The sequence below is a fragment of the Periplaneta americana genome, chromosome 3, assembly GCF_040183065.1.
Source record: "Periplaneta americana isolate PAMFEO1 chromosome 3, P.americana_PAMFEO1_priV1, whole genome shotgun sequence".
Classification (NCBI taxonomy): domain Eukaryota; kingdom Metazoa; phylum Arthropoda; class Insecta; order Blattodea; family Blattidae; genus Periplaneta; species Periplaneta americana.
Genome location: NC_091119.1, coordinates 28,079,371 through 28,104,540, shown reverse-complemented (window position 1 = coordinate 28,104,540; position 25,170 = coordinate 28,079,371). Strand labels below are relative to the sequence as shown.

At 33.9% G+C, this 25,170-nt stretch overlaps 1 protein-coding gene across 3 annotated transcripts in view; it reads left to right on the top strand.

Moving 5' to 3' along the window:
• Nucleotides 1-21,061, top strand: part of LOC138695884 (cytochrome P450 9e2-like) — a 38,588-nt gene extending 17,527 nt beyond the window's left edge. For all 3 annotated transcript variants that reach the window (XM_069820225.1, XM_069820224.1, XM_069820226.1), the window contains 4 exons: nucleotides 4,026-4,203; nucleotides 7,858-8,079; nucleotides 12,100-12,354; nucleotides 15,679-21,061. In XM_069820225.1, the coding sequence (XP_069676326.1) occupies nucleotides 4,026-4,203; nucleotides 7,858-8,079; nucleotides 12,100-12,354; nucleotides 15,679-15,863 (840 nt within the window). In that variant the 3' untranslated portion in view covers nucleotides 15,864-21,061. The remainder of the gene's footprint in view (nucleotides 1-4,025; nucleotides 4,204-7,857; nucleotides 8,080-12,099; nucleotides 12,355-15,678) is intronic.
• The last annotated feature ends 4,109 nt before the right edge of the window (nucleotides 21,062-25,170 follow it).

Below are 25,170 nucleotides of genomic sequence, written 5' to 3'. Positions count from 1 at the left end.
TCCGAAAACATTCTCAACAACAAAAATGTCATATAAACTTCAGTCCTAATCTCAATATTTTCAGAGTTACGCTAATTTGAAGTTGTTTCTAAAATATCACTATTTTGTAGTTTTAAGGGTGAAAGAATATTACATATAAACAGTTAACTATTCAGGAGTATATTTCCTTAATTAGCTAGCATTCTGAAGCTAAAAATGTGTTGTGAATTCCATAGTTGCTTCGTACAGATTTTTTTTTTTTTTCGATTTTTAACTACAAAATTACATTTTCTTACCCATTTGTCACAATTGTTAGGAATTACGGCACTCTTGTAAATTCTTCAAGACTGTACATTAGGATGCATAATTATTAAAGAATCAAGTTCCTAAAGTTGTCTGATTTGTAACATTTTTTGTGATAAGTGCGTAAGAATGATGTAATATTTAATTAAAAATTGAAAAACAAAATCTGTACAGATCACCTCTGTGGTATAGGGGTCAGCTTGCTGTCTCTTACGCAGAGGGCCCGGGTTTGATTCCCGGTCAGGTTGAATTTCTTGGTTGAGGTTTTTCAGGGTTTTCCCTCTACCGTAAGGAAAATGCCAGGAAATTTGGGTCACAACATCCCTGAATATCACCGGCCTCATTCATCACCGAAATCATATTCATAGCAAATCAGTAATACATATACAGTCGCCATCTAGTTTACAACAATAGAATCGTCTCAACAATAGTACACAGGCCTTTGGGTTTCACACAGAAGATTAACTCGCGATATGACTGAAGATGTTAAAGTGAGTATAAATAACAGCGAGAAAAAAAATCTGTATAAAGCAATTAACAACAGATTTTTAAGTTGGGAACACTAACAAATTAAATTATACTTCTGAATAGTTCATTCTTTATTTGTAATAGTATTTTATTTTTAAAACTAAAGGAAAAAAAAAAGATATTTACTAACAATTTCAAATTAGTGTAACTCTGAAAAAAATGAGATTAGGACACGTGCTTATAGGACATTTCTTTGCTGAGAATGTCTCCAGAAATAAGCTCCGTAAGTGGCGGTAAATCCTCGTGAATCACCCTGTATATCAGATAAGATGTAACAATAGCATAATCAAATCTACAAGTATAAAGAATGTTCTGAAAAAAGGTTTCAATATTTAGAGAGGAGATAGTATGCATCAAAACAAGAAATGAAAGTCCTGCAAACATGAGTACAAAAACTAATATTATATTCTGAGAAATGAGCAATTGTTTACCATCACTGCAAGAGCAGGATATCTTTCTTTGGCAAGAAACAAAAATGAGGAAACAGAATGCAACCGTTTGCCATTACGTATTACACACCATACCTATGTTTGTGTCTGTATTAAGAGGACGCTTAAGCAGACGACAGTAGGCCTATAACTAGTGTTCGTAATTATTGTACTACTGCAGCAATATTACCGACCAGTCAGATAAGTTAGTTTCGTATCTGTTGAATAGGAGCATGTTTTGTTTCTTTCCAAAGAGCTTGCAGGAAAATATATGGTGTTCTTAGAGTAATGGTAAACATTTTGCTAATTCCTAGAATATATATATATTGCAATTCATTTTGAATAATTTTTCAGAAAAGTCTATGATATACAATACAGAGATTTCTATATGTGTAAGGTACAAGTCCTTATATTACATAATTTAATACTGTATTAACGTTTTCGTCGGTCATGCCGACATCATCAGATACAACTTTTTATGCTGCAATATCATCCCTAAATAAGTACATGTGCCTCTATGATCAAAAATACAATATACATTAATAAACATAAAACATAGTAAAAACAACATGGTTTGGGACATCAATATTTCTTTTCTTATGTAAATGTACCCTTATTGTCAATTAGTTAAAAACACAAACGTGTGATTACAATGCATATACATATATAAAATTGCAGGTCTTCACTATATAAAAATAAAACTGAAAAATTCATGTGAAATACTATGTGAAGAGATGCTTACAGTCTTTAATCTATACTTATCTAATTTGCTTGTGCCCTTATTCTTATTATCCAGTTACTACACGCCTTTTCTGTGTCCAAAAGATGTATGTACACAATAATGTATCAGTTAAGATTATACCTTGAAACCTTAATTCATCAAAGTTGTTGTAGATGACATTTACAACAGATGATATGTTTCTGTACTAGGTTGTCTTCTGATGTTAATTGACGACATGAACTTGAACGTACACTATGACCGACCATAATCTTCAATATGGTTAATTTGAGGAAGATGTCCAAATTCTATAGTTGTTGAGTTATTGTGAGGTGAATATCAGAATTCTAATTTGGTTGTATATGAGCGTGTGTGTTCGTTCGATGTTGGTTATGCAGAGGCAATGTGAAGACAAACTGTCAGTTTACGTACAATTTATGTCTGAAAGCCAGTTTCTGTTGAATTATTTTACATTTCATTATTTCTGATGGTGTATTATTTCTTTGCTAAAATTGCCATCCACTGATACAATATAACCACAGTCTACTATATACAGTCGCGAAGCTCAATATGTAGTAAAAATGCAAACATGGGTAGTTGCCCACCACTAGGATCGCTACTATCGCCTTATCATCGCAGATCTCTCCTAGCAGGCGACAAAATATGTTACACTTTCGTTGTCGTGTTCTTTTGGAAAAATTAACACCTTCCTTCCATTATTGAAATATTAAATGCATAAAGTTAATTTATTATTTTAATGAAGTATATTAAATTCCACCATAAACTCGAAGATACCTGCAAGAAATAAGTAAATTTAATTTTTGTTTGTGCAAAACGAACTGAAATTTGCTATGATAGCTTCACTCATTCAAGATTATAGCGATAATTAACTATGAAACCAATAAATATTAATTTGCATTTCCCTTTACAACAATAATGATGGAAATATGAATTAATGGAGTAATTTACGTGTACCGGTACTTGTAGTGTAGGCTTACGTAGTTAACAAAGTGGGATGAGGTTAAGCAATAATAATCACACCAGAATTGGAAATAAAACGTGATCAATAAATTTTATTGTAACAGGCTTTTTCTACGTCTCTAGTAAAGCAACAAATAAAAATAACAACAAAATTAACAGCTATAAATAAAAACATGTCCTTTGAAAAAAAAAGTAGGCCTAAGCAATAATAATCCCACCAGAATTGAAAATAAAACGTGATCAATAAATTTCATTAAAACAAACTTAATTTTTCTACGTCTTTAGTAAAATAACACATAAAATAATAACAAAATTAATAGCTACAATTAAAAATATATCCTCGGAAAAAAAAAGTAGACCTAGCCTTTATTTCTCTGGAAATTTAGCAGCCCAAGTGACAGAACTTTAACCGGTATGTATTGTCCTTTCGGTTAGACTGAAACATTTCATTGTGAAATTTAAGGATATAATGTATTCTAACAGTCGCAAAGAACTTCAAAATTAAGAGTTTTGTTTCTGCACAGCATTCTTGTGGAAACCCAGGAACCTTTCTGAATCTTTCGGAAATCGGAAAAAGGATAACTCTGGCCTCTTTCTCTTACTGTTGCTACAATTTATAGCACTACAAACATCTCCTCCTTGTCCCATATTATTATTCAAATGATTATATTTTAGCCATTAACATTTTCATTACAACCAATAACGAACATTTCACAAGCATCAATGTGAAATACGCAACGAGCTAGCACTCGATAGAAATACGACACAGTCCAAAGTCGACCATGGACAGTCTATTGTTTCTAGTTGCTAACCGCTTGGAGCGCTTTATCACGAGATTTGCAAAAAAACACCTCAAGCTTCGCGACTGTATATAGTAGACTGTGATATAACTGTGATGGGATTCTTGATTTTCCTTTGGTATGATTTAATTACTAAATAACTGTAAACTGTAAACATAGTATAACGAAAATAATAAAGAATAAGTTAATATGACTGCTTGTTGTATATATTTGTGTTCAAAATGATATATTGTGTTATTCTGCATTATATTAAGTATATGAAGGTTTTAAATGTCTACTCTCTTACAGTTGCTGAACGTCACCTTCATGTCGAAAAAAGTAATAAATTTCTTCAAATCAATTGTTCTCAAAACAATTGATGTACGAGAGCGTGAAGGCATTACGAGACCAGATCTGATTCATTTACTAATGCAAGCTAAGAAGGGGGTTCTAGAGGATCAGAATTCACCAACGAAAACCAAGACAAGTAAGCAAATGTCTCTTACCAATGTTGCTGTATAGTTGCTTGAATTTTCATGAAATAACTAGAGATGCTTGAACTTGTACCAAAAGGTTCCTTAAATTACATTACTAATAACACTTTTCCTCTCTGAAAGTCGTTTTGATCCGAAACATTATTTTTACTTTTTTCAACAACGTCATATCTCTTAATTATCATGATTTGTCAAAGAAGAAAAGGTTTTTAGGTTCATTATTGATGACGCTACTTAGTACAGTGCCTAATGTCTCGAGTTCTGAGTCACTGGCATAGCTCAGTCGGCTGAGACTTTTTCCTGTCGATGGAGGTCCGCTCAGGCGTAGGTTCAATTCCCGCTTGGGCTGATTACTTGATTGGAGTTTTTCCGAGATTTTTTCCCAAAAGTAAGGCGAATGTCAGGTAATCTATGGCGAATTCTCGGCCTCATCTCGCCATATACCATCTCACTATGACCAATCCCATGGACGCTAAATAACCTAGTAGTTGATAGCGTCGTTAAATAACCAAGTAAAAAGAAAGTCGTGAGTTCTCTCTGCAGTTTTATGCATCAAGTATCAATAGCGATGAGATAACTGCATCTATATTAATATTTTCAAGAAAATTGAACGTTAATGTCTACTGCAAGCTACATATACATTTATTTAATATGACAACATATTTAATAGATCATGTTCAGCTGTGATACGGTTATTACAGTAAATATATTTACGAACTACATAACAGATTGGGAGCAGGCCGCTTATCGACAATGTTTATCGCTTCGCCTCCGAAAAAAAAAATGGCAACATAACCATCGGTTAAAGACGCAAGAACAATTTGGATTTTTTTTTAATGAATTAATGCAAGTACGGTACCGCGCCGTGGCGTCGCGGCCTAAGGCATCCCGCCTAGGACTCGCGTTACGGAATGCGCGTTGGTTCGAGTCCCCATGGGGGAAGAAACTTTCTCATGAGATTTCGGCCAGTGTATGAGACCGGTGCCCACCCAGCATCGTGATACACTTGGGGAGCTACGATAGGTAGCGAAATCCGGTAGCGAATACCAGCTATAACGGCTGGAGGGATCATCGTGCTAACCACGCGATACCTCCATTCTGGTTGGATGATCGTCCACTTCTGCTTCGGCATGTGGACTTGAGGCCAGCAGCCGGCTGGTCGGTTTAGGCCCTTCACGGGCTGTAGCGCCACGGATTATAATGCAAGTACGACTCATTTCACATCAATAATTTTTATAAAAGTTTTCTGCCTGCATCTAGGCATATATAGAATGTAAGGCAGAGATGTCTAAGCACCTGTATTACGTGTTCACACTACAAGCAATATAAATCCAACAAGGTTCACTTTTAGCAAGATAAAATGCTTATTGTCACTCTTAAGGAAATGTGCGGATTTTTCAGAGCGCTCAGTGCAGGCGCTTTGACATCCCTGGTGTAAGGGGTGTATGTGTATATATCTAACAACCCTTAACTGATTGAGGCAGAATGTTTATGCTGGAATAGGCCTATATGTGATTTAAAGACTCGCTTCTAGTCTAAACTGACATTTTTTAGTTGGTTGTTTAACGACGCTGTATAAACTACTCGGTTATTAGCGTGGATGAAATTGGTGATAGCAAGATGGTATTTGTCGAGATGAGGCCGAGAATTCGCCATAGATTACGTGACATTCGCTTTACGGTTGGAGAAAAATCCCGAGCAATAATCAATCCAAGCGGGAATCGAACCCGTGCCTGAGCGCAACTCTGGATCGGCAGGCAAGCGCCTTAGCCAACTGAGTTACGCCGGTGGCTAGTAGATAGTAATATGAGGAGTATAAGTAATTGGATGAATGTAAGAAAAATTTTAATTGTTTAAATATGGGTGTTCACAATTTTATTATGTGGTGATGAAGAGTTGAATGGGTAGGCATAAAATATGCCATGACTAGGACATATAGATTAGTTAGAACTATAATGGTAATAGAATGTTAAGTGAAGATTTAATAGTATTATATTTTAATCTCAAACATGTTAAACAGATACTTTTTTATTTTTTTAAGTAGATTATTTTACGACGCTTTATCAACATCTTCGGTTATTTAGCGTCTGAATGAGACGAAAGTGACCGTTACTCCGTTACTCCACAGGTGTGGACAAAAACAGATACTTGTTATATGTTGTCATATTCGTTGTTAATTTGTAATCATTGTAGGTAGGTGATGGCGGATTGCGAGCTGGATTGCATCTGACCGTGCTTTCAGAATGATGAAATAATAAATAATAATTAAATATAGGTATGAAAACTTAAAAATATTTTTCCACATTGTATGTAATAGTGAACAAAGAAAAACTAGACCTATGCATCTACAAGTTATATCTTATCCTTAAAAAATTCGTAAATGATCCATTACAATCCTCTAAAAATTGCATTAAATTATGGTTGCAACATTTTGTGTAACTACAATTACATTTATAATGACTTCTCCATGCATTCACACGCAAGTCTTCTTAATAAATATACGGAATGTCTCAGAAATAAACTGAAAAAAACTTACTACAATGCCTATTAATGAAAAAAAAACACAGGATGTTGGTGTATATCATAATATGTTGCGAACATTAATTTATTCACTACTTGGCATCGAATTGTTCAACTGCCGAGGAATCCGAGAACAGCTCTCCATATACTGCCTAATCACTTTGAGTTAGGTTGAGTTCACATAATTTTACCTATTAAAAAGTGGAGATCATTTGAGTAGAAACAAACAAAACATGCGAATATATTTCCTACAAATAATACATATCTTTTCCCTTCTTTAAGTCTTTCTCATTTGTCTTACTTTCATTATTGATACTGGGCATTAACATATTCACAGAATAATAACTTGGAAAACATTTAAAACATGACTTTGGGGTTGTCACTAGCATATTTCTTTACTCTGTGCCTACTACTACAATTAATTTGTCGGTCTGTTTTTGAGACACCCTATATAACATAAAAACTTTGTATAGAAGTCGTTCACGGTGGCATAGTGGTTATCGTTCTTGTTTCTCGATCCAAGTAGCTATCGCCGATTCATAACATAAAGAGGGAAAAATTATCAAAATGATCTTAAAGTTTTCAATTTTAGTTTCAAATGGTTCTTCTATCCCGTTCCCCCCAAATAAATATGTTCCTTTTCATTATTTGAAAATTGGGATAAGGTATTTTCTTCCTAGGCAAGTTCTCGTCTATCATCATATCATCTGGAGAAATTAATTCTGTCTTCTACGTATCCATATTTCCACTTCGCTACACAGACAGAGTCCCTGGATGATCTAAATGGTCATAACGGAAGCATATGAAGAGTCCACTGCAAGAATGATGGATGTCATTTGGAATTCATTTTGCAGGAGAAGCAATTGAAAGTTTGAAATGCTTAGCGCTCTAAGCTTAACTATGATTTTCCGATCATTACTGGACAATGACTATTAGTGTTAATGCCATATAACTCTGTATGAACATTCTATATGTCTTAAGCTATGCATTGACAGTCTTGGTTCATTTTCGACAAGAAAGTGAAATCCATCATTCTTGCAGTGGACTCTTCATATAGAAAGCAACAAACCAAAAACATGTTGTATTGTTTAAACGGTAAGACGTCTATTGGAATCATCTCTCTACAGAACTAGACGATGACGATCTCGCAGCACACGCCTTCCAGTTCTTCCTTGCTGGCTTTCACTCCAGTGCAACGCTTCTTTGTTTTTCAACCCACCAACTCGCTGTACATCCTGACATACAAGTTCGACTCCAAGAAGAGATAGATGACACATTGAGACAGTGTGGAAGTAACATAACTTACGAGGCAGTTCAGAGCATGAAGTATCTGGACATGGTGCTCTCTGGTGAGTAGAATGAGAAATAATTTTAACTTTCCTGAGATCAAGCGGGATACAGAACTACGCCACATGATAATTTTTAATAAATGAGCCGTTGAGAGCAGAAGTGGTGTAAGTCAAAAATGGGTAATTGGGGTAAAAGTAAACATTCTGTAAAATACAGCGCAAAGTAGCAATTAATATTCAGTTTATTTAAACTATTAGTAGTCAGTGGATAGCAAGAAGGACAGATTAATTGCTACTTTGCACTGTATTTTACAGAATTTTTACTTTAAACCTCAGTACCCAATTTTGACTTACGCCACTTTTGCTCTGAATGGCTCAAATATTTCCCTTTCATGTTAACTTTAACACTTATTATAAAATATAAAACTTTCTTAAAAACTTAAAACTTTAAAATTGTTAAAACATACATCTTGATTACACACCTTTTAACACTATATCACTTCGGAAAACGTATTATGTATCTTTCACGTGTTAAATTTTATATTACCTCGTTAACATGTTTCAGCCTGCTATTGGCCATCTTCAGAACTGGTTATTGCTGATCTTGTTTGTGTTTTCTGTGGGGGTGTGTTTCTGTAGTGTAATGTAGAGTGAAAGAGTGTGTTTTGAAATTGAATTGTGTGTTGAGAATTTCATTTGGATGTGTTTTCGTGTGTCTGTATTTTTCGTATTGTTCTAGTGTGTTTAGTTTCTGGCTTTTTGGTTGGATGTGTAGAATTTCCATGTCTGTGTTGATGTCTCTGTAGGTGTGGTTAGCATTTGTGATGTGTTCTGCATATGTGGAAGTGTTTTGTAATTTTATTATGGCTGTGATATGTTCCTTGTAACGTGTTTGAAATGATCTGCCTGTCTGTCCTATGTAATCTCCATTTCAGTTTGGTTGATAGGCCTTCCCCTCTACTCATACTCTGTACCATCCGTGAAGGGGAAGATGCTATTGTCCATCTCACTAACAATTGACTTTGAACATAGTGAAAATTCTTATTACTGAAAATGTTTACCGTAATCTATATTTCGAAAGTCTATACTAAGCGTTTATATTTAATTTTATTGTTGTTTACATAAACTGGCACATTATAAAGCTACTGACAGCAGAAGATAAATGTTTTTTTCACCGCTAGTTGCTACTCTACAGCATATACAATAGGGCAATCTACACTGTCACTCCCCCTAACTTCATAATACAAACTAACATTCCTTAATTTAATTATTAGTTGAATATATTGTAAGAACGGTATTAAAATATACTCACTGTAATTGTTAAACATCTGTGTCACTGTATTTTATATCCACTTATGTACTTTATTTAATATTTTATTTTTATTGTGTGTAGTACTTGGGGGGTGCAGATATAAGAGGTAACAGCTACCGTTCTGTTACTGACGGACTCAAGGCAAGTAGAAGGGGAAAGAAATGCCTTCGCTTCCTCTCGAGTTGTATGAAATGTCGTTTAGAAGTTGTTGCAGGTGTTACATTTGAGTTTGTATACGCCTGTGTGGTTGTATTTCTTTGTTTCTGTTGTTTGTGTGTTGAGATGTTTTTGTAGAGTATTATTTGTTCTGTATGCGATGTTGTAATTTAATTTCTTGAATGAGGTTGCAATCTTGTGTGTGTGTTTTTGTTTTCGTATGTTAGTGTGATGTATTTTTTGTGTTCTTGTGTTTGTGTTGTATTCTTATGTTTTTTGTGATTATATTTTGTCTTTCGTATTATGTTGTCTATTATGTTGGGGTTGTAGGCCTATCCGTTTTCTTGTGCTATGTATTTGATTGTATCTCGCTCTTCTTTGTAGTCATGTTGGTTCATTGGTATTCATTGTCAAAACGATTAAAAAAGGTAATATACCAGATGTGAATCTGTCCGTCCCTTGCGATAGGATGACGTGAGTTGGAAGTAAGCAGGATGGATGAAGATGAAGGTGATAATGACCGGGAAATGAGCCCGGGGTCCGGCGCCGAAACTTACTGACCATTTATTATTACAATATACCGAAATGATATTTCCATGCAGAAATTCTGCGTTATCATATGGAGCGTATTCCGAATCTCACTGGTGAGCAATCCGATGGCATCACGGTGTTCCGAATTCCACCGATGACGTCATTGATGCTCCACCGGTGTCGCACCGATACCATCAACTTGCAGAGGTGGTGGCAGTCTCCATCAGCCGCCATCAGTGAATCTGATTGGTTCTTGTATAGGGCGGGAATTAGCAGACGAATAACATCGTGCACTGTTGTGTCATGGCGGTGTGTTCTGCTTTACTTCTGCTGTATTGTTTGTAATGAGCACAACGTAAAAACAATATGTTAATGGCTTATGAGCGAACATGTCAACGGACCCGTTATTACTACCAGTTCAAGAAATAAATTGTTTATGCTAACTTTTCTTTGAACGAGATGGGAGTACGAAAATTTCGCAAAATTTTGCTAGCGCAGCACAGACAACAACTTGTACAGTCGCCATGACAGCCATCGATCCTTCCAGCGGTTTTGTTCCTTATTTCGCTGCAACGTGACGTCATTGATGCCACCGGACCGGTGAGATTGGAATACGCTGATGTTGAAGGATGGGTGGAGCGGAGAGGGAACCTAAGAGGTGATGGAGCTTAAACTGAGAGGATTCAATCCGGCATCGGAATGGGAATCCGGTGCGGCTCAGTGGATAGAGCGTCAGCATGTAGAGCTGAAGACCCGGGTTCAAATCCCGGTGCTGGAGAGAATTTTTCTCCGCTCCACCCATCCTTCATCATTTACTGAGCATTTGCTCTTAATGGGTTGAGCGAAAACCCCGGGATAAAACCCAACCAGGCAACTTTTAACGACCATTATGTATGTGTATGTATTTATTCACCCGGTGGTAGTGGTAACTAATTACACTCAATAATGACAATAATAAACTTCTTAATTAAAATACATTTAATAATACCAATAGTTAATAGTAACAATAATTTATAATAACAACAATAATAATAATAATAATAATAATAATAATAATAATAATAATAATAATGGGGAATATCCTAAATTAAATGAAGCACTATCACTTAAAATAACATTTAAAATAAATCTAATTTGTATCTTAAATCTAAGTTCGAACTAAAACCCACGAGTATCATATGTTCACATCTGCACAAGTACCTTTCCACATTACACTCATTTCGCTGTCAACTCACTCACTGCACTGGAACTACGACACATTTCACTGATTCTATCCTGATTTCACTAACACTTCAAAAACATTTCACTGTTCAAATACTTTGCACTGCCACTATAAACTATAAAGCTTCACTGACAGGAACACGTTTCACTTACACAGCACACTTCACTGACACGACATACTTCTTCACTGATACAACACACTTCACTGACACAACATAATTCTTCACTGATACAACACTTCAATAACAACATATCATTTACATCCTTTACATACTGTGTATAATTATCGTCTATTAGTAAAGTCCTTAAGCCTATTTTTAAATACGTTTTTGGTTGTTGGTAAAGCCTTTAGTAAGTCTGCAGGTAAAGCATTCCACTCCCTGGTAGTACGATTGAGAAAAGAAAACTTTCCAGTGTCCGTCCTCTGTCTTCTTTTCCTCAATTTATATGAGTGGTCGTTCCTTGAAGAGTAATTTGGCGGCTGCAACCTATTTTTTATTTCTTTCCAGGCAGGCTCACCTCTGTATGTTTTGAACAGTGCGCATAATCGAATTCGCGTTCTCCTGTCCGTGAGTGTGTCCCATTTTAATGGTGAATTTTTCCGACAACACTTGAGAGCCCGTTTTTTTAATCTTTTCCAGTGTCTTAATATGTTCTAATCTGTAAGGATCTAAAATATGAGAAAGCATTAGGTTTCGAACTCGCGTTGCCTGGATAACAACTCAGCATCCAACCACATGAGCTACGCCGTTATCCCGGGCCCGCTAGTGTCACAGTCAGGGTTTTTGACAAAAATTGTATTCCATTAATTCATTTCTGACATGTACAGGATAGAAAACTATGTCACCTTTTATTCGCAGAAACATTAAGGAAGTACCCACCAGGACCAGGATTGGAACGTTGTTGTGTTAAGGAGTACACTCTTCCAAGTGACCCTCCAGTTCAAATTCATCCCGGGGATGCAGTTCTGCTGCCTGTGTTCGGTTTACACCGTGATCCTGAGTACTTCCCTGACCCCGAACGATTCGATCCTGACAGATTCAGTGACGAGAATAAACACAACATTAAACCGTACACATACTTGCCATTTGGCTCTGGTCCCCGTGCTTGTATTGGTGAGTATGCCGTCAATTCTTTGCAGTATCAGCCTGATGTGCCCTGTGATTCAAAAGGTATTTGTGAAATTATAGGTAATGGAAGATAAAGTTAGGTCTATTAGTAATGAATGTAAATAAACAAATCAGTTATTTGGAACAATTTCCGAAATTATTGCTGTTGAAATATTCTAACATTCTATGTCAATTATTTTTTTAGTATTTTAGTATTTATTTATTTAACCTGGTAGAGATAAGGCCGTCAGGCCTTCTCTGCCCCTCTACCAGGAGATTCCAACTATAATATGAAGAATAAAATTACAATTAGTATTAAATTTACAATTACAATTACAAATAAAATTACAAATAGTATTAAATTTACAATTACAATTACGATAAAAAGCAAAGTACGAGAAGATTACCTGACTAATTAAAGCTAGATAATTTATCATAGAAAAACAAAGAATATTTTATATTTACTGAATTACAAATTAAACCTAGAATAACAAAATTGTATAGTGATTAAATTACTGGATATTGAAATATTTTGTGATAGATTAAGGAAACTATTTACAAGAAATCAATTACTGACCAAGTGCCTAGTAAGTTTGCGTTTGAATTCAATTTTATTTCGACAGTCCCTGATGCTAGCAGGTAGCGAATTCCAGAGTCTTGGCAGGGCTATTGTGAAAGAGGATGTGTATAAGAAGGTGCTATGGGATGGTATTGTTAGTATTGTTTCCTGACGAGAGCGTGTGTTCAGATTGTGGTGGGAAGAAAGGTAAGTGAAACGAGACGACAGGTATGAAGGAATAGAAGAGTTCACGATTTCGAGGAGAAAGAGAAGTGAATGTAAATTTATTTTCTTATCTTAGTTTAAGCCAACCTATTGCTTCTAGGCATGGGGTAATATGATCATATTTACGAACATTGCTTACAAAACGTACACACAAATTATGAGCACGTCGAAGTTTCATTTTGTTGTCGCTGGAGAGGTCAGTTAGTAAAATGTCAGCATAGTCAAAATAGGGAAATACAAGTGTCTGCATTAGGGACTTTTTTTAAGCAAGAGGGAAGATGAACATTTATCCTTTTTAGCACATGGATAATAGAATATACTTTTCTGCAGGTTTCTGTGTAGCAGGTATCATGTATAGCAACCTTTGTTTACTTGTCCATTCGTCATAACTAGAGACAGGATTTATAGGTTTTTATGCTCGACCAAGCCGAAATGTAGTAATTGTACACCTGGTAGTAGCCCTTTAATGCACCTCATTAAAGTACACCTATTCATTAAAGTTCAGGTGTTCAGCCAATGACAAGTCACCTTTGTACCGTCATAAAACCGCAAGTATCGATTATTCTCGGATATGCAATCGAAAGACAATTAGCGAAAAGTCACGGAGGCTGGAAATCCAATACTGTCGCAGAAGGTTATGTTCTGTTACTACCTAATAATTAGCGTTAATTGTAAGTAATATTCAAATAAATTCAATTTGTCATCTCGTTTTTAAATTCTAAATCAATTTCCAGGTTATATCAGACTAATGTTCATCTTATTCTCTATCAAGGTCAATGACATTCGGCCTCGGAAAAAATCAATACTTTCGCGTCTGCGCACATCTCACAATTCAGGTCAGTTCGCACATAACCATAACATGACCTAATTTTGAATAATTTCAAGTTAGAAATATGGTCGAGCATAAAATGTGGTATGAAACTTGCCTGTAATGGTAATTAAGACGCTCGTATGAAAATTATGAAACTCGCTTGCTCTCGTTTCATAAACAAACATACTTACGTCTTAATTACTACCATTATAGGCTCGTTGCATAATGTACTATTACCTATTTTTTTCTTACTTTTAAACTCATAATTTCTTAGATAATTTTCCGAATCATGGTCATAAGAGTTATATATGTAAATTCTGTTAAACCTAAAAAAGCCTAAATTGGACCTTAAGAACTAAAAAACCTAAATCATAATTAAATGTATACTTCTAAATTATTGCGTTTTATATAAATATATTTAGAAATTTCAATTCATCTTACAATTTTTATCCCCTTCTGCACCGAAGAAACTGACCCGATCTGCTGTCTTTATCCCTTCAGTTTTTTGTTGTTTTGAATAAAATGGTTAACAGAGAATTCCGCCTTTCTTTGTATAGCGGGCCGTTCTTCAGAGACTTTACCTTCTCAAGAGCAATGATTGGGACTGTATGTATCTTGGAATTTCCACTGATCCCAGATATGACATGCTAATAAGAAGTGATTGTACTTTCTCTTGAGTTGAATTACATGCGAAAAAGTCGCACTGTTGAAATTCGTGAAACTTTCGAGAACTTTTCCTGATAGAAGACTGTGATCTTGCATTCAGAGGAGTATGTTTCATTATTACGGAAGCAAATAACCAGTGACGTCGCCAGGATCAGAGCAAGGGAGGTGCGGATGGGTTGCGAGATTTAAAAATGGAGTGCGAGGTGTAAAAATGTGGTACATAAAAAATCCAAAATCTTCTTTCATGCATTTGCGCGCATACTATACCTCTGTTTATTATTATTATTATTATTATTATTATTATTATTATTATTATTATTATTATTATTATTATTATTGCTCATCGCATCCATTACGATACACTATGGGACATAGTTTTTTCACATCCAAGAAATTGTTTGTTTTAGTTCTTCAAAATAATTTATGTCTAGTATTTTGTTAATAAATTTCCCTTTGGGGTGCGGAAAGGGGTGCTCCGATTTTTATGGGGTGCTTGCGCACCCTTTCGCACTCCCCTAGCGACGTCCCTGCAAATAACTTTCAAAATGTCTGGTTTTCTTCGTTGAAAATAAATCTGAAAAATTTTTATTTGAACGTCTTATGAACTCAGTTTGCAGCATTTGCTGCACAAGCCACTAGTTTCCTTCTAAAATTAAATTTTTAGTTAATTTCATTGTACATCACGGACATAAAATAGCATAATATAGGCTAATTTTCTAAATAATAAATTAATCCTACAATGGACCATAAAATTATGTAAAATGGACAAAAATGGCTGAGAACATTTAAGTACAATGTACGATTTTCATAAGTTGATACAAATAGATGAACATAATTGTTATGGGCATAAAAGTACTGTGGGCTAAAATCTCAACTGCTCGAAAATTTCTGGCGGACGAAATGTCACTGGACAATCTGTCTGGGAATCTAGTTTTTTATTTACATCTGAAATTCCCAGAGGGGAGGAGAAATATTGAGTTCCAGTGGTGAATTCTCCCCCTTCCTCCGGCTACCCTCTCAATTTATCACTGTTCAATATTACACTCTACTTCATGTTACTTTGTTTCAGGTAATCGGTTTGCCCTCATGGAAGCCAAAGTTGCAATGGTCCATCTGTTATCCCGCTTCACTCTGAAAGTTGTATCTAAAACTCCAATACCGTTAGAAATCACCAGGAAAGGCTACAACATGACTGTTGATGGAGGATTTTGGCTGGGTCTTGAACAAAGAAGTAAAAAGCAGACTGGCGATTAGTCCTGGAATTTTCATGTGAAGACCAAGACAGTTGACGACGGACATTTCAGCTACTGATACTTTTCAACTTAAAAAGAGTTGAATCTGGTTATCATGGCATTCTCACACCACGTGATGCAGATATTTGAGTAGTTTAATATCAAATACGGACATCTGTCGTCTCCATAGTTTTGATTAGAGGCACTTTTCTGTTTCACAGTGTTCTTTGTAATATTTTAACACAATTTATTTTTATAAATGTAGTGTTAAAGTTTGTGTATAGTTTCATCATAACTGAAAACAGCATGAAAAAATTTATAAGAATCCACATTATCTAAATTTCATCTGAAGGTCAGATGTCCGCCTTTGATATTAAGCTATTCATTTGATGCCTGTTCAGATTTCAGCTTTCACAGTCCCTCTCTTTGTCTTCTCAGGCCTTTATTTCCCGGCAGATCAGTAATGAAAATTATTTTGGAATAAGTTACAGTTAGGAGTTAATGCTTCCTAGATGTACTTTTACATTTTCTTTGTCCTTGTTAATTATTATAAGTTTAACTCCTTGCGAATACATTAAGTTATTAAATCCCTATGGTAACAATATTTAACTTATTTCTGTAGCTTCATTTAATTTGTTTGTATGTAACCTTCCTCATTTTTCTTACATCTGTGAGTTACTTTCCTTAAATATGTCTGTATTTCATTTGGTCCTGTTATATGAACATAAAATAAATTTATTCACAGCAAATTCAGCCATTTAGCTGCGAGGTATCGTGCAGTATTAGCACAGTCTAGTATATACAGTCACGAAGCTTGAGTTGTGAGGATGCTAAAAGCAATAGACTGTGCTGTTACAATTTCGCATTGTCTGTAATGAGGCGATGTTAGCGATCCTAGTGGTTAGCAACTATCATGGATGCATATTTACTACGTATTGAGCTTCGTGATTGTATATACTAGACTGTGGTATTAGCTAAATAAAATTGATACTTGAAAGAGGGAAGAGAAGGGGTCTCTCCTCACAGCAAGGGACATCACTGCTCTGCACACACACTGCCAACCCCAGAGAGATAGTGATTTACCTCCACTGTATTTTATTAGAAAATATTTGTGAATATTACGTATACTGTCAGATATTATATTAATATTGAATTGTTCACTTTTACAATAATAATTTTTCAGTCCTTGAACATCAGTTAATGCTGTTTTCCATCATTACTAGTTGTTGACAGGGTATCTATTTTGAATTAAATCCATGTAGATAAGTATCTTATGGAATTGAAGTGTATAATGATCAGAATTGAACACCGAAGTTATTGTTCTTGTTATTTACTAATATTTCAGATTTTAAATAGAACTTGTGAATGCTCGACAGAAAAAAGGGAAAAGTGACCTATTTCTTATCAGAGAAGATAACAAATAAAATTAAAAACTGAAGTTACCATCTGGATTTCGATTCTCAACTTCGACTACTCTGAAGATTTTTTCCTTAGTATTTGTTGGTCTCTTCATATAAATTCTCGAATATCAACTTAAAACGTGCAACATTAGTTTCTTCCTCAATATTTCATTACGGTTCTATCATTAATAAATGCATAAGTAAACGAATAAATAAATGGATAAATGAACAAATAAATGGATAATTAAAGGAATAAATAAATAAATCAATCGACAAATAGACTAAAATAAACAGATAAGTAAAGGAATAAATAAATTCATAAGTAAACGAATAAATAAATGGATAAGTAAACGAATAAATAAATTGATAAGTAAACGAATAAATAAATGGATAAGTAAACGAATGAGTAAATGGATAAGTAAACGAATAAATAAATGGATAAGTAAACAAATAAGTGGATAAGTAAACGAATAAATAAATGGATAAGTAAACGAATAAATTAATGAATAAGTAAACAAATAAATAAGTGGATAAGTAAACGAATAAATAAATGGATAATTAAAGGAATAATTAAATAAATCGACAAGTAAACGAATAAATAAACGGATAAGTAAACGAATAATTAAATTCACAAATAAACGAATAAATAAATTGATATGTAAACGAATAAATAAATGGATAAGTAAACGAATAAATAAATTGATAAGTAAACGAATTAATAAATGTATAAGTAAACGAATAAGTAAATTGATAAGTAAACGAATAAATAAATGGATAAGTAAACAAATGAATAAGTGGATAAGTAATGAATAAATACGTGGATAAGTAGAGGAATAAATATATGGCTGAATATACGAATAAGTAAATGGATAAGTAAACGAATAAGTAAATGGATAAGTAAACGAATAAATAAATGGATAAGTAAACAAATAAGTGGATAAGTAAACGAATAAATAAATGGATAATTAAAGGAATAAATAAATAAATCGACAAGTAAACGAATAAATAAACGGATAAGTAAACGAATAAATAAATGGATATGTAAAGGAATAAATAAATTACTGAATATACGAATAAGTAAATGGATAAGTAAAGGAATAAATAAATGGATAAGTAAACAAATAAGTGGATAAGTAAAGGAATAAATAAATGGATAAGTAAACGAATAAGTAAATGGATAAGTAAACGAATAAATAAATGGATAAGTAAACAAATAAGTGGATAAGTAAACGAATAAATAAATGGATAATTAAAGGAATAAATAAATGGATATGTAAAGGAATAAATAAATTACTGAATATACGAATAAGTAAATGGATAAGTAAAGGAATAAATAAATAGATAAGTAAACAAATAAGTGGATAAGTAAAGGAATAAATAAATGGATAAGTAAAGGAATAAATAAATGGCTGAATATACGAATAAGTAAATGGATAAGTAAACGAATAAGTAAGTGGATAATTAAACGAATAAATAAATGGATTAGTAAAGGAATAAATAAATGGATAAGTAAACAAATAAATAAGTGGATAAGTAAAGGAATAAATAAATGGATAAGTAAAGGAATAAATAAATGGCTGAATATACGAATAAGTAAATGCATAAGTAAACGAATAAATAAATGAATAAGTAACCGAATATATATTAATGGCTGAATATACGAATAAATAAATGGATGAGTATACGAATAAATAAATGGATAAGTATACGAATAAATAAATGGATAAGTAAACGAATAAATGAATGGATAAGTAAACGAATAAATGAATAAATAAATAAATGGATAAGTAAACGAATAAGTAAATTTGTAAGTAAACGAAAAAGAAGATATAATAGGAACAACAAGAGATTATCTAAGATCAGTCCAATTCTCTATATACAAAACTTAGGCATTCATATGCTATATAGCTCTGTATGGGTAAAATTCCCCCCCCCTTTTTTCGCATACGATTAATTCCAAATTGTAGGTTCCGATATGCCGTACGGCCTCGTATAGCGTTCATGATAGGTTGAAACACAATAGGCTACATATCTATGTCATAAGTCCATATCAGTTATTGTGAATAATAAAAAAAAATGTTCAAACGGCTGCATCTAAAATGGTTAATGAAAACTGAAGGTATTTAATGACAAACAATGTTGGTTCATATTGGACCAGATATAAGTACCATTTACCTTAGGCCGATTTAGGCGGTGATAGTATTTTTACGATATATTAGTGCCTCCCACATCGCTATAAACAGAAGATATATATATATATATATATATATATATATATATATATATATATACATATACAGTATATATATACAGTATATAATATTTGAACTGGTAATGGAAATTACGGGAAAACGGCTGAACGGATTTTAATAAATGGCCCCTCATTTTGAAGCTTGGAACCCAAAGTTTTTCGGAAAAGTAGTAGTTTTCAGTGAAATGTCAATTTTCCTACATATTTTTCCTATTTTCCAAAATCCATCTGTTGTCAGTTTTGAGAACTAATTTTGTTGAATTACGGCCGACTTGATTGAATTTCAGAACAAAACACACACTACAATAAACAACAGGCTATTACAAGAAGGCCAAGACCTGCAGAATTGCCGACATATTTAGAGCTCAATTCAATTTGTTATGAAAAACTGATTCTACAGTGTATAATTTTCTGAGTACAGCTGTGTATTGGATATTCAAATCTACGAAACCTGAGGTGGTTTGATGACATTATTAAAATTAGAAATTAAATATTATTATAGTTAATATCATGATGCGTCTATTTTTCATTAATTATACATAAAATTGATGCTATATTGATGACATGAAAGTGAAACGTTTTGAAGTTATGTAAGTAAATGTAGAGAATATCTTAATTTAGATCTTCATTTCTATAATTTACTGAGTGGCTGCTTTATATAACTACAAAACTTAAGTAAGATAATAATATTGTTATTAAAAATCAAATATTTTTATACTTATTAACCCAGTGAGGTTGGGTCTTTTTCATATGCTTAATGGCGGTGTAGTGTAGATATTGATATGTGTCATTGTCTTCAGTATTGGCTCGAGAGAGCGCAAAAATTACAGTTCCTAAGGAAAGATAAAAAGGTATTACTTACTGATAAGATAAGAGGCCTAGAAAATTTTGTAGTCTCCAGATCATTTCAGCAATATCTCTTAGTAGGATAAAATGATTTTACGCTCTACATTTCAAGTTCTACATGCAGCAGCTATACGAAAATGCTATTGTTCGAAAGCTTAGCAAACCTGACTTTTTTTAACTTTTTTTAACTTTTGCCTACAATCCACAATGACCTGAAATAGCTACTGCTATCGTTCTGACATTGATACTTGCGTTTTCGCGTTGAAACTCAAAAACGGAAGTTGGATAGGTTCAAGAAAAAGTATTTGGCCTAAAAAATCCATTCAGAGGGAGTACGTTTCATTATTATGGAAGCAAATGACTATCAAAAAGACAAGTATTCTCCATTGAAAATAAATCTGAAAAATTTTTATTTGAACATCTAACGAACTTAGTTTGCAGCAGCATTTGCTGCACAAACCACTAGTTTTATTTTAATGGCTGTCTGAAATACAATATGAAAATGAGTATTTTTATTTTATTTTGTGTTAATGCCAAAGCGCTATTTCGGTAAAATAATTTATTGAAAAAACAGATGATGATGATGATGATGATGATGATGATGATGATGGTGACTACGACGACAATGATGAATATTCTCTGCATAATTGATACAATGTGTTGAAGAAAATGTGTAAATTGTTTTCTTGAACGTATTATGATCAATAAATTATTCTGAAGTTATCTTTGTATTTTATTATTTCCTTTTCACCTTCTAACTGCACAGTGTTCAATAGACTTCCTCCGCATTAAAATGGATTATGTTTAGTTTTTCAACAGCAGAAATCACTGAATGAAATTCAGAAAGTTTACTCGTTAAGGATAAAGTGAAACATTCTAGGAATATGTTAGATTTACTTAAATCAATACCTATATTCAAATACGTTCTCAAGTTATGCAAAAGAAATCGGTTTCACAGTGCTGTTTCTTACATGATTGTAGTGATGGAGCTTGTCGCTGGTTCCGACTGCGACTATTACTACAATGACAATGCTAGAGAATGTTGTGTTCAGTGTGTTGGAGATTACCAAAAATGGTTTCACAAGGCATGTGTGGAAAATGGCACAGATGAAAATTTATTTATTTATTTAACCTGGTAGAGATAAGGCCATCAGGCCTTCTCTTCTCCCCTACCAGGGGATTACAACTACAATGTTAAGAATACAATTACAATTATAATTACCAGGGAAAGGATTTATATGTAAATACATATTTACTTATAAAGCTAATATAATTTATATTTTGCATTATCTTTATGTTTCACAATGTGTAGGGTTGAAAAATCCTACTTTTATTTTCCATATTTTTCCATATTTTAGAGTTTAGTACATATTTTCGTTAATTTCCATATATTTTCCATATTTCATATAAAACAGTCCATATTATATTAGGTTTAACAATAAAACAAAACAAAATTCCATTAACTTTTAAAAATACATTTCAACAATAGAGATTTAAACACATGTTCAGTAATCCCTTTAACATCAGAGTTATTTGAAAATTAGCAGTCCTATCAACAATGGGAAAGTAAGTTACAAAACTGTATTAATTTAATTTAAAATTTTTAACAGACTTCAGTTGTGCAGCTCAACAGTTAAATGCCAGTCAGAGTACACATAGGTTCAGTTTTGTAAATCATACTATAAAGACGGTAAATATGCCAAAAGTACGTCATTCAGTCAATTTAAAATCAAAACTAACAAGTTACATTTCAGAATTTAAAGAAGATGGTTTATCAACTGACAATAAAATATTATTTTGTAATTTGTGTCAGTGTGCAGTATCATCTACACAAAAGTTCCTGGTGCAACAACACATTACAACTAGTAAACATCAGGCCAACAAACAACTAAATTCCAAGCAGAGACAATTGTTTTTAACACAACCAACAACATCGAATGTAAGATCTGAGTTTAACATCGACCTGTGCCGTTCTCTCATCTCTGCTGATATTCCTCTCTACAAACTAAAGAATAAGGTCTTCAGGGAATTCCTTGAAAAATATACTCAACATACAATCCCGGATGAGTCAACACTTAGGAAGACGTATGCTCCATCCATCTACGATGAGACAATACAGAAGATAAGAGATGAAATTAAAGATAGTTCAATTTGGGTTTCCATTGATGAGACTCCCGACAAAGAAGGTAGACTTGTTGGTAATGTAGTTATCGGTTTGTTAAGTGAACAATATTATGAACGAATTCTTTTACATTGTGATGTTCTAGAAAAGTGCAATAACAAAACTATAGTTAAACTGTTCAACGAAGCTATGGGTATCCTGTGGCCAAAGGGTATTATGTACGATAATGTGTTATTCTTTATTAGCGATGCTGCCCCTTATATGGTCAAAGCTGGACAAGCATTATCTGTTGTATATCCTAAAATTTTACTTGTGTGGCGCATGCATTTCATCGTGTGGCAGAAGTGGTCAGAGACAATTTCCCTAAAGTAGATTTGTTGATTTCATCAGTGAAAAAAGTATTTCTCAAAGCTCCCAGTAGAGTTAACGTGTTGAAAGAAATGTACCCTGAAATTCCATTGCCACCAAAGCCAATTTTAACTAGATGGGGTACATGGCTAGAAGCAGTTGAATATTATGCCGAACATATAGACTCTATTAACAATGTTCTCCTTGCATTGGACTCTGAAGATGCAGTCTCAATTGATACTGCGAAAACAGTTACCTGTGACATAAGTGTGAAGAATGACTTAGCTCACATTCAGCATACATTTTCATGCATCATAAAAACGCTCAAAAGTCTCCAAAATAGGCACCTTTCACTATCTGAAAGTTTTGAAATTATAAATAGTACTGTGGAACAACTGAATCGTGGTAGAGGTAAAGTTGCAGATGCAGTAAGAGCTAAGGTGGACACTGTACTTTCAAAAAACCCTGGATATGAAGAACTACAAAAGGTTGTTGCTGTGATGAGTGGTGAATCAACAGTGAAGATTAACTTGGACTTATCCCCAGCAGACATTGTGAAATTGAATTATGTACCAGTTACTTCTTGTGACGTCGAACGCTCTTTTAGTCAGTATAAATCTATCCTCAGAGACAATAGAAGAAGATTCACTTTTCAGCACTTGAAAGAAATGTTTGTAACCTATTGTTATGGTAACAGACAATAAAAATTGTGTTTTGTTGAAACTACATTGGAAGATAAGGTACGTCCATTATATTTTTTGTTTAGTTTGATTAAAATGTACCAATATTTAACGTACATAGTCATTTTTTTATAATTTTAAGTCCATATTTAATTCCATATTTTGGTAAAAATCCATATTTAATTCCATATTTTGGTAAAAATAACTACATATATATTTACATATTTCATATATTTTTAGTCCATATAAATCCGTTCCCTGATAATTACAATATTAAATTTACACATACAATATAAAATACGATGAAAGAGTAATGGAACGGAGAAAAATTCTCTCCGGCGCCGGCATTTGAACCCGGGTTTTCAGCTCTACGTGCTGACGCTTTATCCACTAAGCCACACCGGATTCCACCCCGGCGTCGGAAGAATCGTCTCAGTTTTAAGTTCCAACTCTTGGGTTCCCTCTGGTGGCCGCCCTCTGCACTACGTCATAGATATCTATGAACCTAGGCCCGAAGTCCACACATGTGCTGAGGTGCACTCGTAATGAGTGACTAGTTGGCCGGGATCCGACGGAATAAGCGCCGTCTTAAATCACGAAGTGATTTACGCATATCATGTATATTATTATAATGTACCGAAGTACATATGATATTTCCATGCAGATATTCTGCGTCATCATACGATGAAAGAGTAATGGAACGGAGAAAAATTCTCTCCGGCGCCGGGATTTGAACCCGGAGAGAATTTTTCTCCGTTCCATTACTCTTTCATCGTATGATGACGCAGAATATCTGCATGGAAATATCATATGTACTTCGGTACATTATAATAATATATGATACTATAAAAATCAAAGCACTAAAAGATTAACTGATTAATAAAATCTAGACAGTTTATTGTACGCCTAAAAGTTAAGAAGAGAGAAGCATTTCTTTTATTGATTAAGTAAAAATTAAACCTACTCTACGCAGTAAGAAAATGCTTAATAAGTTTGCTTTTGAACGCTACTAAATTCCGACAGTCTCTGATGTCACTGGGTAGGGTATTCCACAAACGCGAGAGCGAGTTTGTGTATGATGATGAATACGATGATGTCTTATGTGTTGGTATGGCTAGTATGCGGTTATTTTGCTTGCGTGTGAAGAGATTATGATATGATGACAGGTAACTGAAACGGGAGGCAAGGTAGGTAGGTGTAGAAGTGTGAAGGACTTGCAAAAGGAACACAAGAGAATGAAAATTTCTACGTTCGTTAAGCCGTAGCCAGTTTAGAGTTTGGAAGGATGGGGTAATGTGGTCAGCGCGACGGACATCGCAGACGATGTGAACACAAGAATTATGAAGACGTTGTAATTTTTGCGGCTGGTTGACACTGAGATCAGTCAGTAGAAAATCACAATAATCGAAGTGGGGCACTACTCGTGTTTCCACTAGTATTTTCTTGAGTGATAGCGGAAGGAATTTTCGAATGCTGTTTAAGGAATGTAGTATGGAAAGCACTTTTTCGGTAATATGGGTTACTTGGTTATTCCAGTTTAAATGCGTATCAAAGTAAACTCCAAGGTTTTTAACACAGGAAGCAAAAGGGATTATTGTGTCGTTTAACTTGACTGGAAGAGCAGGAGTAATATTGCATAATAGACGTTGATGTCCCACTAGGATTGCTTGTGATTTTCTTGC